The 18,906-nt window shown below is 36.7% G+C and overlaps 2 protein-coding genes across 2 annotated transcripts in view; one reads left to right on the top strand and one right to left on the bottom strand.

Moving 5' to 3' along the window:
* On the top strand, nucleotides 10,356-11,530 carry LOC109227863. Its single transcript, XM_019393056.1, has 4 exons — nucleotides 10,356-10,509; nucleotides 10,585-10,878; nucleotides 10,975-11,123; nucleotides 11,450-11,530. The coding sequence occupies exons 1-4, from the start codon at nucleotides 10,356-10,358 to the stop codon at nucleotides 11,528-11,530; spliced, it is 678 nt and encodes a 225-aa protein (XP_019248601.1).
* Nucleotides 16,152-18,906, bottom strand: part of LOC109227035 (hypersensitive-induced response protein 1-like) — a 3,412-nt gene continuing 657 nt past the window's right edge. The window contains exons 2-6 of the mRNA XM_019392027.1: nucleotides 18,329-18,520; nucleotides 18,058-18,178; nucleotides 17,832-17,923; nucleotides 17,644-17,740; nucleotides 16,152-16,737 (exon numbers count right to left, since the gene is read on the bottom strand). Of these exons, the coding sequence (XP_019247572.1) occupies nucleotides 16,379-16,737; nucleotides 17,644-17,740; nucleotides 17,832-17,923; nucleotides 18,058-18,178; nucleotides 18,329-18,517 (858 nt within the window). The 5' untranslated portion in view covers nucleotides 18,518-18,520 and the 3' untranslated portion in view covers nucleotides 16,152-16,378. The remainder of the gene's footprint in view (nucleotides 16,738-17,643; nucleotides 17,741-17,831; nucleotides 17,924-18,057; nucleotides 18,179-18,328; nucleotides 18,521-18,906) is intronic.

Below are 18,906 nucleotides of genomic sequence, written 5' to 3'. Positions count from 1 at the left end.
TTTTTAGAAGGTTTCAGATCTAGGAGGGAGTCTCACACTCTCAAATTTTAGCTTTTTGTCTTTGAATTTGAAATTCAAATTTTTTTTTTGTTCAAACTTGTTAAACAAGGCAGTAAAGACTGCCTTTTATAGGCAGAAACAGGGCAGGAAGGTTCTGGAATTCCTTCACTCAATTTCCCCCCTTTTTATTTTCAAATTTTGTTCATTAGCCCCTAATGTTTTGACTTGTTGCCTATGTTATTATCCTAAGTTCTTGAAATTATACCTAAAGCCCTATTCTAGAAGATTCTAGGGGATTCTCTCTTAATCTACCGTATTCCTATCCATCTCTAAATACCTAGATTACCCCTGGACTCCCCTGAAATTACTAACCTAATACTAAACCAAACCTCAAACTCTTTTACCCTAGTTACAGATTACTAGCTATAACCAAACAGTTTAAACTTTGAACTAACTAATCTAATTGGACTCTAATTTTAACGAACACTAATACCTCATGGTCAAAACAGTGAATTAACCATTATCTAACAAGTAAAAATGGAAACTAAAGTAGAATTCCTATCAACAGCACACAATCATGCATCGAAGTCGAACATATAAAAATATGAACCAACAGAATCGAAATTAGTGATAAGAAAACTGGACAGAAAACAAAAATCAAATTAAACTAAACTACTCAATAAAGTAAAAATTAAGGAACTAACCACTGAATTAAACCATCAATATCATAACAAAAATCAAAACAAAACTAAAAATCAGAAATTATGCGAACTAAATCAAAATCAAAAACGAAAATTAAACTAGAAATTAAAACTATGGAAACAGAATCAAGAAAAGAAAAGAAAAAAAATAAAATGTAATCAAACAAAGGGAAAGAACTCACTGATTTTGGTCTTCTATTCGATTGATTCTCGAAATTGATTTTTTGTTAATGTTGTATTCTTATTTTGTTAAAAATAAAACATATAACATTAATAAAAAATCATTCGAGTACTGAAACAACCAAAACAGTGTTGAAACTTGAAAACCCTAGATCTAAAATTTGTGGGATTCTACTTTGATTTGAAGGATTTTGGCTTGAGATTTGAGAGAGGAGGTCGAGGGGACCATAGGGTGTGACTTTGGTTGGATTTGGAGGAGTTAGGGTTTTGGCCGGAATTTTGATTCAATATTCGAAGAGTCTGACGGGGATTCAAAGGAAACTAAGCCCGGATATGGAAAGGGGAGGTGGAGGAGCATCTGTGGTGTAATTTTGGGGTTCATCGGAGAATCGCCGCCGCCGGCGGACGGCGGAGGGGCTGTGGAGCAGTGGCGGAGACATGGTACGAGGAAGATAGGTTACGTTTTAGGGTTTGTATATTTTTTCGGACAATTTTATGTAAAGATAAAACTCAATTGTGGCTGTTGGATTAGATAAAATTAATGGCCAGGATTGTGTGACGCCAAACGGCGTCGTTTAGTTATAGGGGGAACTGGACCGGGTATTTTGGGATTGGGTTTGGGCCATTTTAATACGGATCTGGTTGGGTTCATTGGGCTCGAATTGGCCCCAGACTTGTGGCATGTTTTACTCTTCTTTTATTTTGATTCAATTAGTCACTTTCTTTTTTATTAAATCCTTTTCTTTTCTTTTTTTTTCCTTTTTATTTATTTGTTTTTGTTTATTTCTTTACAAAATTAAAACTAACAAAACCTAATTTAAACTCCCCAAACTTAGACTAATTAATTTCTAAAAGAATAGACTAAGTCCTAATTTAAAATTATGAAAAGACCATTTTGTTATTTTTTCTCTTATTTTAGTAATATTAATATAAAACCGAATTCTAAATGCAAATGCACTATTTTTGTACTTTTTTATGATGCACACAAAAATGCAAACAAGGCACAAAATCATGCAATTAATTCAAATAATAAAGAAAAATCTTAATTCTAAGGAATTTATAGGAGTAATTTAAGCGTGGCAAAAATCACGTGCTCACACGATTCTAAGGGAGTACGGTGAAATCTTTCTCAAGAGAATCAACTCAGGTATGTTAAGGTTATCCCTTCTTTCTTTTTGGAATGATCTATACGACACGACTGAAACGAGCAAATGCACAACTTCAATAAAAGACTCTATTCATAGAAATACTATGAATGTCTATATTCTTGATTCCCCATGTGAATTAGTAATTAGTCACAGCACAAAGAGCAAAGAGAGATAAAATATAAATATATGCCATACTTAAGCAATCTATCGCTGAAATGGAAAAAGTCTAAGCTAGACTGTATGCAAGTATACATGTTTGTAAAAGCCTTTAAAGTTGTAGAAAGCTTATATTCTGTTATTGATTCTCTTAACGTTGAAATTTGAGCAGCAAGGCTTAACAGTAGTAACACAATGGTTTTCCCATATGAAGAAAATATTATTATTTCTTAATTATTATTATATCTTTTGTTCAAGGATCTCAGAAAAATACATATTTGATAAAGTTTATCCGACAGGCATATTATTTTTATGATATTCCGAGAAATCTTATTAACGTATTTCTTATGCATTTCATGCATTTATACATGTACATTGACCCATGACCAGATGGCGTTATATACGCGTATATATATATGTATATGGGATATGGGAAAAGGTTACGGCGTTATATACGCACTACCACCTGATCAGCTGGTATACGTTGGTGATTTTGCCCACAGTGGCCGATATGATATGATGGGATGCCCTCAGAGGCTTGATGATGTTATGAACACATGTACCCATGCACGACATGACATTCATACGCATATGCATAATACAATGAGTATTTCACGATTTACAGAGTTATTCAGACTTACATGTCGAGTCTTTTAGTCCATGTTCTCTCATGTGATTTACTGATTTTCATTCCTTACATACTCGGTACATTGTTTAAACTGACTTCCCTTTTACCTGGGGACGCTGCGTTTCATGCCCGCAGGTCCTGATAGACAGGCCGAGAGTCCTTCAAGTAGACTATCAGCTCAGCGGAAGGTATTGGTGCACTCCATTTGCTCCGGAGTTGCTTCTTTGGTCAGTATGATTAGTACATATATTGATTGGTATGGCGGGATCCTGTCCCGACCTTTATGATATTATGTATTCTTAGAGGCTTGTAGACAGATGTCATGTATACGGATACCTGTATGGCCTTGTTGGCGTATGTTTCGAGTACATACAGAATTATGCCGGTCTTATAGGACCGTACTTCATATGTATAAGTTTGTATTTCCTCGTGCTTTACTCCGGTTCTTTTACCTATGATAGAATGATACGAAAGATACATGATGTTGGTACTCGATCAAGTAAGGTACCGGGTGCCCGTCGCGGACCATCGGTTTGGGTCGTGACAAAGGTGGTATCAGAGCAGTTCTGTCCTAGGGAGTCTACAAGCCGTGTCTAGTAGAGTCTTGTTTATGAGTGTGTTATGCGCCACACTTATAAGCAGGAGGCTATAGGGCATTTAGGACTGTCACTCTTTCTTCTTACTTTAGTTCGTGTGGTAGAGCTCACTTATAAGAATTCAAATTACGAACTTCTATTTTATTCGTAATNGCAGGATAGACCGGTGGTGGATGTCCCTTTGACCAGGCCTGGTACATTTCGGCCATCTGCTGCTTTAACTTATACATCTCCTCTCTCATTGTATTCACACCGGTATTCGAAAGCGGTAGAGCATTTAGCACATATAGCATGGAACATGTAGAAAAATCAGATAAAGCCAAATATAACAATTGTACTAAGCACGAATTCTTGAACCCTGAATCAAAATTCTGGGTTCGTATCCCCAGCAGAGTCGCCAGAGCTGTCACACCTCCTTTTTTACACACCTACCCCGAAGGATAATGTATAAGGGAGTTTTTCCATTTAAAGTGACATTATTCGAAATGGGATTATTTATTTGTTCTTAGAGACGCCACTTGGGATAGGATTGGCTTTTGGTGTCCCAAGTCACCGGTTTTAACTTGAATCCCAAATCGAGGAAAATTTCGACTTCCCAATTGGAGTCTGCGAACCAGAAATTCTGAATAAGGAATTCTGTTGACCCGAGGGAAGGTGTTAGGCACCCCCGGATCCCGTGGTTCTAGCACGGTCGCTTAAATTATTATAATTGGCTAAAAATCTGATTTTAATACATGTTCTACCCTATAGGGCAATTTTAAGAATTATTTTCCGCTTTTAGTTAAATTTTAGAAAGTGAACGTCGTTTAAAAGCGTGTTTTCGGATCACGTCACATGAAATGCACCCGGATCCTCGACACATTATTATTCAATGTTTTGGGATTTGGATTTGGGTTGCATGAAATGCACACCCGTATTTAGGAAGGTAAAATTATTAAAAGCGCGCCTAAAGCGACTAACATGTTATTACTTTGCGGGGGCCATGAAATTCGCTAAACGGCACACCCCGGATTCTAAGTATTTTAATTAAGCATTTAATGAGGGCCCCGCAAATTATGCATTTTGTTCGGCGAGGCTCATCTCACTTTATTATTTAAAGGCCAAACTAAAGCAAACTATGATTTTCTATTTATTTTGTCTCTAAAAGGGCCTAATTAATTTGCATTTATAAATTCGGGCTTCGAGTTCAAGTCCGAATTCAAACAAAAGGGTGGACCCTCTTAATTTGAACCCGCTACCTAACTCGAGAATCTATATTGCAAATTAATTCCCCATATTCCTAATGTAATTTAATGAATTTTTAACTTTCAGCTTTTTTTTTCTTTTTTTTAGGGCCTTCAAACTTGGCCCAATACAGCTTTAATGCAACATTGCCCAGACCTGGACCTGGTGTCGCGGAAATTGGGCCTGCTGTTATATAATTGAGCCACGTTAGGCCCAATCCTTAGGGTCCCCAAACGGTCCAGGACTAACAAAATCAACCAATACAACATTTGGTAGGTCAGCATATGTATAGGTGGCATCTGGGCCTGTAATGGGCCCAACAGGATATCAATTTAATCCTAATTTGCCACTCAAATCTGACCTAACGAAGTCTTACAAACATTTAGAGGAGGTGACAGATAAACTAACGTAATCAAATTCAGTTATGATATAGAAGTTGCTGTTTGGATTTCAAAACTCAAATGTAAAAGGGGCATATAGAGTGTTTGGCTGAACTTAGCATATATGCTCATACACCTCGAATTTTAAAGACAAAACTGAAATGCTTAACATCAAATTCAGGGATCCTATTTTTATTGAAATATGATTTTTCTCATTTTTCTCTGAATCAACATGCTGAAATTTAGGTTTAAACCTAACAGCTAAACTAACAGACTTATCTATATGAGTTATGATTATGCATGCTCATATTATATCTACAATCTAATTAAAAACATGAAAACTTGAACAATCAACCTGAACCAAATTAAATCTACTATCAATAAATACTACATTTTGTCATGCTGAAGTTCAAAACAATCCAAAGCAGTCTAAAATAGTCCAGACAGTCCTAATTATACAATTATCAGGAGTCAAACATCGAATGCTAATATATGAGATAACATGATCTACAATTAATATCAGTTATACAGTCCAATTATACACTCAAGTTGTACAGTCCCATCATATGCAATTAATATCAGATGCTACTACTGTGTAATCCATTATGCGAACTATCATGTACATAAATAAGCTAAACTTTGAAATCGACATGAGTAATTGGTCATTTATTCAGCAATTCGAATACAACTGTGGATTTAGTCCTTCACACATTTGAAGTTGAAGAATACCTGGAATTAAGGCAAATGAGAGAAGAAGGAGTCAGCAGTGGCAAGCAAACAATTAGCAATTGAAACCAGCAGCACAGGATCGATTTTGGACTCAAAATAGCCTCACAACAACCCAGGAAGGAATGACAAGGGAATAGCAGCAACAAAATAACCAAAAACAAGCTTAATTGAGCCCAAATTGACTCATAATTAAACTCAGGATCTTCTGCAGCTTCAGCACCCGAACACAAGGAATGTTCCAGCTATTTCTATCCTTATTTAAGCTGGAAACTCAAGTCAACAACCAGAATTTGAAACTAAACTAAGGAACTTTAATAGAAGAATATTTTTTTTTGGAGTTTTTCTGCTATATTTGATTTTTAGAAGGTTTCAGATCTAGGAGGGAGTATCACACTCTCAAATTTTAGCTTTTGTTTTTGAATTTGAAATTCAAAATTTTCAGATGTTCAAACTCGTGTGGATTTTTTCCAGATTTTTTAATTTGTATTGTAAGGCAAGGCAATGCCCTTTTATAGACAAAATTAGGGCTGCCTTCAGATTTTCACTTTACCCCCTAAGTCCCTCTTTTATTTTTAAATTTTAGCTAATAAGTCCTTAAAGGACTGACTTACTGCCCAAGTAATGTTACTAAGAATTAAAAATGTTGTTCAAGCCCCAAACTAGAAGCTTCTAGGGGCTTCTCGACTTAGTTATTGAAAATTCCCTAAGTGTATTACCCCAATTACCCTCATCAACCACTGAATTTTACTTTGGATAACTAACCCAACTTCAACTCATGGGTCAAGTTGACCCAATCGTTTAACCCCAACTGGGCTGGCCTACTTTCTTTGGCTTTCAAACTCCCTTCTGAAATTAACCCAATACATCAGTCCCAACAGACCCATACCAAATCCAATCCTAGCAGTTCGAATCAGATTCAGAAATAAAGGAAAAGGGGCAGTTAATACTACCTTATTCAGTAATTAGACTAACCTATACCATTAACACTTACAAACTACAAATGACTTATACTTAATTAAATAAATAAAGAATAGGATTGTGGAAGAAGAAGAGTATCTACACAGTGGACTAATCATGGATTGAGCAAAGATTTTCAAACATGGAAAAACCTAAAGCTAAATCAGAAACAAAACAAACAAAAAAAAGGAGAAAGAAATACTTAAGGAAACAAAAATATAGAATGAACTAAAAAGAACGAAGAGGAATACCTAGCAAACTGGCCAAAATCCAACCACGAGTCTCGACAAGATACCTTGAAATTTTGATTCAACGAGCCTTAGCCGTGTGTTTTTTATGTGAAAATACACATCTAAAACTCATTAGCGTCAGAATCGTCAACAAAATCTCTCCCTGGCTTTTAGGGTTAATTTGACTTGTAGATACGTCGATCTTGGCTAAGATTTGGGGGAAAAGGAGTAGGAATCTGTGATGTGGGGGTGAAGAAGGTCCCACGGTGTAAGTTTGGTGGGGATTGGATGGTGGTGCCGCCGTGCACGCCGGAGGCGGCGACCACTGTTTGGATTGTTTGAAGGGATTGAAGGGGATTCGAGGAAAAATAGGACTAGATTCATGATGAGGAAGATGAGGTGAAGAAATGGTGTAATTTTGGGGTCCAGCGGAGAATCGCCGCCGGCAGAGGCGATTTCCGGCCTGCGGCGGACGGCGGAGGGTGGCGGAGACGGGAAGGGGAATCTCTAGGGTTCATGAGAGACGAAAGGGGGGGGGGGGTAGGCTATCCGACCATTTTATATTAGGCTTACCCTAGTTCCTGACCGTAGGATCAAAAATCCTCGATGGCCGGATCAAAATTTATTAAACGGGGTCGTTTTATGAGAAGGGAGGGGTTGGACCGGGTTGGTGTATGGATTTGGGCCATTTTGGCCGGATTTTGGGATATGGGGGAAGGGTGGATTTGTTTGGGCTGCTTGATGTTAGCCCATCATGGCCAGCCCTTTTGCTTTTATTTCAATTTCTTTTATTTGTTGTCTTCTTTTTTTTTTTTTGTGTTTTATTATATTTTTTTTTGAATTTTCTGATTTCATTAAATGTAAAAATAAAGACCCAAATTGAGTCTAAAATTATACTAATTAAAATTTCAAAATTAACTAATTTCTAATTTAAAAGAAAACTTAAGACAAATTCTAAAAATTGAAAGTAGGAAATGCAAAGAACCATTTTTGTTATTTTTTTTATTTTTTGTAATATTAAAATGCGCACTATTTTGTATTTTTGGAATTATATCAACTAAGATGCACACAAAAATGCAAGCAAGAAACAAAATCATGCAATTAATTCATAAAATTCAAATAATAAAAGAAAAATCCTAATTCTAAGGAATTTTATAGGAGTAATTTAAGCGTGGAAAAAATCACGTGCTCACAAATACTATCATTGGTCTAATTGATAGTCGAAATTTGTATTATTTGTATTCCAAAGAGATGTTAGACGAGATACAACAACATGACATATTTATTTCTTATTTTACTAGATATTATAATTATAAGTATTATATAACTAATTCAATTATATTCATCATCTTTGTATGTTAAGAAAATATTGTTTCAATGTATACAATAATTTATTTATATATTTTATACTAACTGACGCAAAACACACGTGCAACGCACGTACACTAAAGCTAGTTATAATTAAAAGTGGGAAGCCCTTAAGTCAAAAGTTAAATTACTTTTTTACCCTTTTAAATATCTAATTACCCTACTTATTTTAAAAATTTATAATTATAATATTTAAATAGAAGATGGAAAAAATTATTCTGAATGGTTGTGCATATTAAAAGGTTTCGCATTAGTAATGAATTATTACAAAGTGAAGACCTCCAAAGTCAAAAGTTAAATTACAAAAGTATCTTCTAACTACCTTATTTAGTTACCTAAATACCTTATTTAATTGAAAAAAATACTTACAAAGTGACCTAAATACTTCACGCTGCTTATTAAAAAAAAAAATATAACGCCTACAAACAAAGCCACCGCTTCAATTTTCATTAACAGTCGCAAGTATCCACTTCAAACGGTGTGGAAGCAACAAAACTGAAGTTGGTCTCTACCATCGACTGTAAACAAAAGGTCATCATCATCGTCCGATGATAAATCTTCTTCTCCGAAATGTTAAAAGCTTCACACAGATTTCCACTTCAATCAATTTTATTTGCCTACTTTTTGTACGTGAGTCAATTCGTTTTATTTTTTGTCTGGATGATTTCCCACAAATTCTTTCTTCTAGGCAATTGCCGAAAAAGTTGACGACGTGCTTGAAATATTCAACAGAGGGCAAGTGGTTTAATTACTCTTATCTTTTTATTTGCTTGAGAGAAGTTTACTATTTTTCCTACTATACTTGTGTACTTCAATCACATATATCCAATGCGCGGGTTATTCAGTTTTCTTGTAATCCTCTGTATTTTAGGATTACCGCCTATTATAGTAGATAAGTTTTTGGAGTTTGTTTTCTTTAAGAAAACAAAATTCAAGGTTTTGAAATGAAGATGCATTGGTGTAGGCATTTATCCGCAGGTTTCTAACATTCTTTTTCTATAGTATTTGCTGTTGAATTTTATTTAATACGTTTTATATCTAACATAGAATGTAAATATATACTGCATAACCTAACAATACAGGTTTCTGCGATAAATTTCATGGTTGGTTCGAGCAAATATGCTCATCTTGATATGAGGAATCAAATAATTAGTGCAATGTTGTGTTTGGCAAGGCTTACACAGTATTGCTTTAATTTGCATTTCCATTAGTTATTATTGCTTGTGTTCAAGTATGTTTACCATAATTCAACAATTTTGTTATCTCCTGGTAAAAGTTTTTAGTGGTAAGATACTTTTCTAAAATAAAGAAGATTCTTTTTGGTCACCACATTTATACCCAACGCTGAAGTCTTTTTTTTTTTTTTTTGTCTATAATTAATATTTGTAGAGTTTCAACAATTTCTTTTTTAACACTGCATTTATTCCCTTCACATGGCGGCTTTGGTTTCGGGGAGCGGAACGGAGGGGCACTTCGCCGTTGGACTTTGCCGAGGCATTCGATCTAGTGATTGCGAACTCTAGTTTTCCTAAGCGGGAGGAGCATTTGGTTACTTACCAAAGTTCGGTGGCGAAGACTCAGATTGACTATCTTCTTCTCAGGAGATGCGACAGAAGGTTGTGCGAGGATTGCAAAGTTATCCCAGGTGAGACCCTTGCGACGCAACATAGGCTTTTGGTGATGGACATTGGTATTATGATAAGGAGGAAGAAGAGGTCAGTACGAGGCCGCCCGAGGATTAGGTGGGGCGCCTTGACTGAGGATAAAGATCAGGAGTTGGTAGGAAGGTTATCGGCAATGGGAGCTTGGAGAAGTAGTGGGGATACAAACACTATGTGGTCGACGACGGCAGACTGTATAAGGAAGGCGGCGAGGGAGGTGTTAGGGATATCTTCGGGACGCACCGGTGGCCACGAAGGAGACTGGTGGTGGAATGCAATTGTCCAAGGTAAAGTGGAAGCGAAGAAGGCGGCTTACCTGCGGTTATTAAGGAGCACTGGCGAGGAGGAGAAGCGAGCGAACAGTGAGAGATATAAGGTTGCTAGGAGGGAGGCGAAGATGGCAGTTACGGAGGCTAAGACGGCAGCGTTTGCTCGTCTGTATGAGGAGCTAGGGAACAAAGGCGGGGAGAAGAAGCTATTCCGACTCGCTAAGGTGAGAGAGAGGACGGCTCGGGATCTGGACCAAGTGAGGTGCATAAAAGATGATGACGGCAAAGTTTTAATGTGGGATGCCCAGATTAAGAGGAGATGACAGACCTACTTTCATAAACTTCTGAATGGAGAAGGTGATCAGGATATTGTACTAGGTGATTTGCGAAATGCCGACAGCCCACGTGAGATAAGTGATTGTATAGACATTAAGGTCGATAAGGTCATGGAGGCAACGCGTAAGATGAGGAGGGGCAGAGCTACCGGGCCAGACAAAATTCTGGTTGAACTTTGGAGGTGTGTGGGCAGAGCAGGCTTGAAATGGCTTACTGGGTTGTTTAATGTTATATTCAAGACTAATAGGATGCTTGAAGAGTGGAGGTCGAGTACAATGGTTCAGTTGTATAAGAACAAAGGCGATATCCAGAGCTGTAACAACTATAGGGGTATCAAACTACTGAGTCATACCATGAAAGTCTGGGAAAGAGTGGTAGAAATGAGAGTGCGAAGGACGGTGTCTATTTCAGACAACCAGTTCGGGTTCATGCCAGGGCGATCTACCACAGAAGCTATCCACCTTATTAGGAGGATGGTGGAACAATATAGGGATAAGAAGAAGGATCTCCACATGGTGTTTATCGATCTAGAGAAAGCGTACGACAGGGTTCCTAGGGAGGTCTTATGGAGATGCTTAGAGGTTAAAGGGGTCACGGGTGCCTACATTAGGGTGATTAAAGACATGTATGATGGAGCTAAGACCCGAGTTAGGACAGTAGGAGGCGATTCCGAGCATTTTCCGTTTGTTACGGGGTTGCACCAAGGGTCTGCGTTCAGCCCTTTCCTATTTGCCCTGGTGATGGATGCCATTACGCATAATATTCAAGGGGAGGTGCCATGGTGTATGCTATTTGCTGATGATATAGTCCTAATTGACGAGACAAGACGCGGCGTCAACGAGAGACTAGAGGTTTGGAGACAGGTCCTTGAGTCTAAAGGTTTCAGGTTGAGCAGGACGAAGACGGAATATCTCGAGTGCAAATTTGGGCCCGAGCCGACGGACGCGGGAGTGGAAGTGAGGCTTGACTCCCAAGTCATCCCTCAGAGGGGTAGTTTCAAGTACCTTGGGTCAGTTATTCAGGGGGTACCGGGGAGATCGACGAGGNCGAGTAGCAGAGATGAGGATGTTGAGGTGGATGTGTGGGCATACAAGGATGGATAAGATTAGGAATGAAGTTATTCGAGAGAGGGTGGGCGTGGCGCTCATGGAGGACAAGATGCGGGAAGCAAGACTCAGATGGTTCGGGCACATTCAGAGGAGCACTGATGCACCGGTGAGAAGTTGTGAGCGACTGGCGGTGGTGGGCTCGAGGAGAGGTAGAGGGAGACCTAAGAAGTATTGGGGCGAGGTGATCAGGCAGGACATGACGCGACTTAGGATTACTGAGGACATGGCCCTTGACAGGGGATTGTGGAGGTCGAGCATTAAGGTTGTAGGTTAGGGGAAGTTGGGAATATTTCTACAGCGCGCTAGAGTGAGACTAGACAGTTAGGAGTTAGGCTTAGGATGCTACTGATCAGCTACTGATGCAGGGCTTTATATTATAGATATTAGTATATTTTCCTCTTTCTCGTATTCCCTATATTCCTTATATTGTTGTTATTTGTTATTTTATGTTATTTCAGGTTATGTTGTCTATTTTATGTTATTTATTATGAGTCTATTGCTAGTACTAATATATCGTCACTTGTTTCTGCCACTTGTTTCTTTCTTGAGCCGAGGGTCTTCTGGAAACAACCTCTCTGCCCCTCGGGGTAGGGGTAAGGTCTGCGTACATATTACCCTCCCCAGACCCCACATGTGGGAATATGCTGGGTTGTTGTTGTTGTTGTTGTAGTATTTATTCCCTTCACAAGTGTTAGGAATAAATTGTTTTTAGTTGCTTCCTGTTTTCCTATGACATTCTCATGAAAAGCTTTGAACATGAAAATATAGCATGTTGAAATGACTACAATATTAGTGGGCATTTGTTTAAATTTTTTCTGAGATGAACTCCATAATATAAACAGTATAATTACTCATTATTTGTGGAAATAATCAGCACGAGGGTAGCGAGTCGTTGTGCTAGCAGGAGAAGCAAAGGACATGTGCGAAACTTCATGTCCCTTGACGGTTAAATCTAATAAGGCAAATTATTGTATAAGTAATTGTACTCTGATATAGAATAAAATCAACAATGACTTATAGTCTTATACAGGCTAAAGAAAACAGGTGCATGTCCGAAATACTAATGCAAAATAGAGAACTCTCCTTATTGTAGGTATATAGAACACAGATGATGTAAATGACAAGTTAAAACTAAACAAAGGTTAAATAGATCCTTCCCAATATTTGGCATTAGTTGAAGCTGGTCATCATGCCTGTTCAAATTATCTTTTCAAGTCTTCAAGTTTTCCAAAAGAGAAATTTAGCATATACTGGATCAACCACCAAATTAAATTTAGTCCGTTATTTGAAGGCATTTAGTGCACATCCCGTAACAAATTCAGAATAAACAAGGATTCGTAGAATAAAGGAAGTGTATAACTGGGGATGCTACATACAATTTTGAAAATTTTACGGAACAAAAATTCATGATGTCATTAAGGTTCCCTAAATTAAGATTGAGCAGAATACATTAGAAGAACAATCTAACATCAACTGCTATCTCACTGGTCACAAGCATGCTCTTAATGATATTTGAATCACCAGGATCAATGATGTTGAGGCAACAGACTCTGAAATACTTATCAAATGCAGTCTCAGATCTACGTTATTCAGAAAAACTTATACTTTATTCTTTTAGTTATACCTACTCAAAGCTTTGTTATACTAATAGTTATTGATATTACAATATATATATATATATATATATGACTCGGTATACACGTGCGAGAAACTAGTACTATATTATAATTGTGAAGCCCCAAAGTGAAAGTTAAAAGACCAAACTAACCTTATAATACTGAGAGACTAAAATACCCTTCAAACAATAATAAAATTTGTGTTAGCCGACCTATTCATGAAAATCTGAAAATTTTGAGAAGTTGTATTCAATAAAATTTAATGTAGACTAAAGAGTAAAGACTATGAACGTATGGAAGGGAAGACGAAGCAATGCCAACTAGGATAGAATCATATAAAGGCAAGAAGGGATTTTCTTTTTTACTTAGCTAGGTTTCTATACATGTTATTTCCTTACAATTTAGTTTCATATAAGATTGACAATTTTGGTACTTTCATTTCTATCGCGAGAAAGATGGATCTTTTGTAGCCAACTTAAAGAGATTTTAAGGAGAAAATAGGATTCTACATGCTTCCATCAAGATAAAAAATCTTAATTAAGAAATACTCTCTACTTGTTATTTAATTCTATGAAATAATGCGTCTTTTGTTTTTTCTTTTCCAGTAGTCAATAGACTTTTGTACCAGTAATGGAATCCTTAATTAGCAGTAAAGTTTTACCCCTCATGAATGGAAAAATAAAAATCAATCATAATGACGATGAAATTACAAAAAGCATTGTATCCCTCATTGTCTTATTTTATTGCGACTCATTTAAGAATATAAAGTATAGCAAGGAAACTGTTTATGAATGTGATGCGTTTACATTTGTGCTAAAAAGTTATAATTGTGATTTTTTTTTCATGTTAAAGATATTATTTATTTTATTAGAACTACATGCTTGCGATTCAAGCTTGTCTTTCTACATAAAAAGAAGTGAAGGTCATCATCAAAGGGCGAAAATACTGTGAGCAATGTGGATACAAGTCAATATACACGTTGTGCTGCTCTATTCGAGCTTCTAAACAAAATACAGTCAAACCTCTCTATAACAGTCTCGTTTGTTCCGAATATTTTTGGATGTTATAGCGAATTGCTGTTATAGAGAACATATATTATAACAAAATATGACATTTGGTACCGAAAAAATTTGGCTTTTATAGTGAAGTGTTGTTTTATAAGGATGTTATTATGGAGGGGTCTGACTGTACATAACCCATATATATATATGATAAAGAATTTAGTGAGGCAGAATTTTATTTTTTTATTTTAATAATTTTTATTTCATAACTCAAATGTATGTCTAAATAATATTTATGTAATTTATAAAAACTATGTACTCATTAATATGAGGTGTACGCGCAACGCACGTGTCCAGAACTAATAACCCTAAGTAAGAGTAATGGGGTAATAGGTCACTCTTAAATTTAATCGTGAATAGGTCTCACGTAAATTCCTGGTCCGATGCAACTACTTTTGTTGGCCGTTTAGGTGTTTGTGCTAATTTTATTATCATATTTGGTTTTCCTATTTCCTGAAGGAAGGACAACATATTTATCATAATTGATTTTTTTCTTTAACGATAAGGAAAAAATAATTCTTCCATAGGTTAGTCTTTTTTCTTGGACTTCTATAAATTAAGGATCCTTCCACAGTGTAGCCATAAGGCGTTTGAAAGTCTGGTTTAGGGGTAGAATTTTTGGGACAAGTGTTAGCATGCCACTTGTGTGTGCCTCTTTGTGAGATTGTTCTCTTAATATTATGTACTCTCTTGTATATAATGGTTTGCTCATCTCCGCATGTAGATGTAGGTCAATTGATTGAACCACGTTAAATGTTTGTGTCTTTTTTGATATATTTCTTTTTTATTGTCTGATTTATTATCGTTCAAAGTTCGTTTTACTAGCTTCCGATCCTATTATCCAGAAAAAGAAAACAGGACAAAAATGAAGAAACTAGGACTCAACAACAATACTAGTTCTGATTCTAGACAACAAGACCATTCAAATAGCATCTTCAATCAACAAAACAAGAATATTGATATCTAAAAAAGTCACTTTTTCTCATCATTACATACAGGGGAACTGCTCGTTGTTATGCAACATCTAATCAAAATTTCTGTTGATCAACAGTTTCACTCAATAACAAGGTTAGAAGGAAATTTGCATTGTAGGAAAAATTTCATAATCATCAGTCCATTGATATTGCCAAAATGAGAGAAAACAACAGGCAACTGAGACAACAATAGAAGACCAATTGTAAGAGCAACAAAGTTAACATGTACAATTCATTAAGATCCTTCCGCTTGAATCCTCATTGAGGAACACTATAATAGAACTTTATAAAGGGCAGCCCGGTGCACTAAGCTCCCGCTATGTGCGGGGTCTGGGGAAAGGCCGAACCACAAAGGCCTAACGTACGCAGCCTTACTCTGCATTTTTGCAAGAGTCTGTTTCCACGACTCGAACCCGTGACCTCCTGGTCACATGACAGCAACTTTACCAGCTACGCCAAGGCTCCCCTTCTATAAATTGTTATTTGGTAAACTCCGAGGAGATATAGAAAAATAAACAAGATAAAGGAACTCTCCTGTTAGACGGTTTCATTTAGCATGCCAACTCTGAATGTAGGAGTCTTCCCTCCTAACCCTCAAAGAACAATGAGAGTAAATGACAATTTATACATGTGATTTCATTTTCAACATGATACGTAATTGCAAAAGAAAATAGGTTCTAAAGTGAGTCAACAGTACACGAGGTCTACACCATCGATATACGACATGAAGTTCTTACATTATACTCCCAATAGGGTATTAGCATCTGAATACTATGATATGAAAGATTTCAGATCACCAGGAAGCAAGATTACTCGACTAGAGCAGACTAAGAGTAAAGGTAAGGCTGCTAAAAATCAGATAGCAATTCACAATTCTTCAAAAAAGGGTCTGAAAATCTTCAACATCTTACATACTTCTGTACATAGGACAGTACTAGATTCACAAATTCAATGTCAAAGTCAAACTCACCACATATATCCACACCTGAGAAGTAAAGACAAAAGGAAAATAGCTGCTTCAAGTGAAACTCATTGACATTCCTGTGAGAGAACATTTAATGCTGAGTAGAAGCTTGAAGGAGTCCGTCGCGAATCTGGCTCGCCACATCTCTTACAGCACCGGGCCCATGAGGAAGGAAAACGGCAGATGATTTGCTGGAAGCGCCAATTTCTTTCATGGTGTCAAAGTACTGAGTTAAAAGGACCATGTCCATAACATCCTTTGCCGAGGTTCCAGGCACATTCACAGAGAAGCCAAGCACACTGTCTCTTAAACCATCCACAATTGCTTGACGTTGTCGTGCAATACCTAACCCTGAGAGATACTTTGACTCTGCTTCTCCTTCAGCCCTTTTAATTTGTAAAATCTTCTCAGCCTCCGCCTTTTCATTTGCAGCCACCCTCATCCGAGCAGCTGTACAGTTGAAGAGAGTTATTAGGACATAAAAATAGCAAGACAAACCGGTTAAGAATATTAGTCTTCAATTTGGCAAAGTAAAAACACCACCCTCACTCTCCAATTCCTTGCTTTACACCCCAAAAACCATTAAACGGGTAAAAGAGAACAGAAACTAGCCCTTGAAGAGCTTGGTATGCATAAAAGTCATCAGAGTTCCTAACACTGCCATGTGGCATCTGCCTATAGAACTTATTCTGCATAAATAATTCACTAAGGTAGTGCAAGGGAAATTCCATCAGAAGATATTTAGGACCCGTTTGGCCATAGATTTTGTCAAAATTTATTTGGGTTTTTTTTGGCAAATACATGTTTGTTCATAAATTTTATCCATATTTTTGCAAATTCCCAAAATCCAAAACCCAAATCCTGGCCCAAAATATTACTATTACATTTTTTAAAAATTGCCCAAACTTTTGTATTTTATAAAAGAGCCCACCATTTATTATTTTGTAACAATGTTGCTTCGTCTTCTCGGTCATCTGATAGTATATTATGTAGTTCATTATAAAAAAGATAAATTTGTACCAAATTTATTTATGTTCAGGACTATGGTCTGCGATAATATAATGAATGCTATTGATGGAGGTAGTGTTGGGTATTTGTGATAGTTTTTAGAACTTGTCGGTATAAGTCATATTTCAAGTTTTTAAAAAAAAAAAGTGAAATATGTTCTGAAAACCGATGTCCAAACACATTTTCATCTTCAAATCAAACTTCATCCAAATCAAATTTTTCAAAACAAATTTAGGAATCTATGGCCAAACTCTAGTTTATATTCCTCTTGAGATTATGCGGTCAGAGCATTTGAGAAACAACTGCGTCATTGTTAGGCATAATCAGAGGGAAAGATTTTAGACATACCAGCATTGATTTCATTCATAGCTCTCTTAACACGCTCATCTGGTTCAATATCAACTATAAGTGTCTGAACAATTTCATATCCATAAGCCGACATAGCCTGTAATGGATCATGACGGTTCTCATATGAGATCAAATAAGTAATTCAGATTGCTGATATCAGTGACAAAAACCACAAAGAATTGGATTACCTTTTCAAGTTCATCCTCAACAGCCTTAGCAATTTCATTTTTTTGCTCAAAGACATCATCAAGATTGAGTTTTGGAACACTCGCTCGTATGACTGGAAAAATGAAGAACATAGATTTTTTTGAATTGGTAAAATCAATTTATTGTGTGAAAGATATGCTTGTAGAAGAATAAAACTCAACTTTAAAATACAAATCATAAAAAGATAAAGAGAGAAAGCTTGTCTACCATCAAAAACATAGGCCTGAATTTGACCCTTAGTGTTACTTAGTCTGTAGAAAGCATCATTTGCTTTATCTGCCAGGGCACGATACTGAATTGACGCAACAACATTGACAAATACATTATCCTGCATATTTTTGCAACAAATGTACAAATCATATACTCGTAAAATATTGTAAAGCTGACACCTACTTACGTTTGTGCAATTGCCAAATTGTGGTTAAGTTTGATGATTTGGCTGTGAAAAAACAACACATGTACAGGAAAAAGAATAGACCTTTGTCTTGGTCTCGCAGCGAACATCCAATTGCTGCACCCTGAGGGAGAGATGACCAGCTAGCTTGAATCCAAGGAACCAAGGGAGACAGTGGCATCCAGGCTGAAGCACATCTTGATACTTGCCAAATTGCTCCGTAATTGCAACCGTGGATTGATCAACTTGTACGCAGCACAACAAATTGCCCATACTCTGTAAAGACGGCATTAAAAGGAAGATGATCCACAAAAGTGACCCATGAAACATGCTCAAAAGACATTACACCAAAGGAACTTGTCATTCAACCAGCAACTTAGACTATACCAGGTTCATACAACAATTTATACTATCCTAAATTCAACTTCCAAATACCATTTTCCAAATTAACCTCATATACTACTTTGTTTTCCCCGAGTATCAACCGATTCATGTCAAATGGCTACAAGTTCACCAAATATAGTTGCACACCTCAAATTCACAATCCAATGAGGGTAAATTTTTGAACTATGATTCTATATTTCCAAATTCGAGGGGACTAAAGATGAAATGTATTCAAACTTTTTGGAAAAGAAGGGCATGTTTCTTTTTCTTTGTGTGTG

Source organism: Nicotiana attenuata, chromosome 6 (assembly GCF_001879085.1).
Source record: "Nicotiana attenuata strain UT chromosome 6, NIATTr2, whole genome shotgun sequence".
Classification (NCBI taxonomy): Eukaryota; Viridiplantae; Streptophyta; class Magnoliopsida; order Solanales; family Solanaceae; genus Nicotiana; species Nicotiana attenuata.
This window is presented reverse-complemented; position numbering and strand designations above follow the sequence as displayed.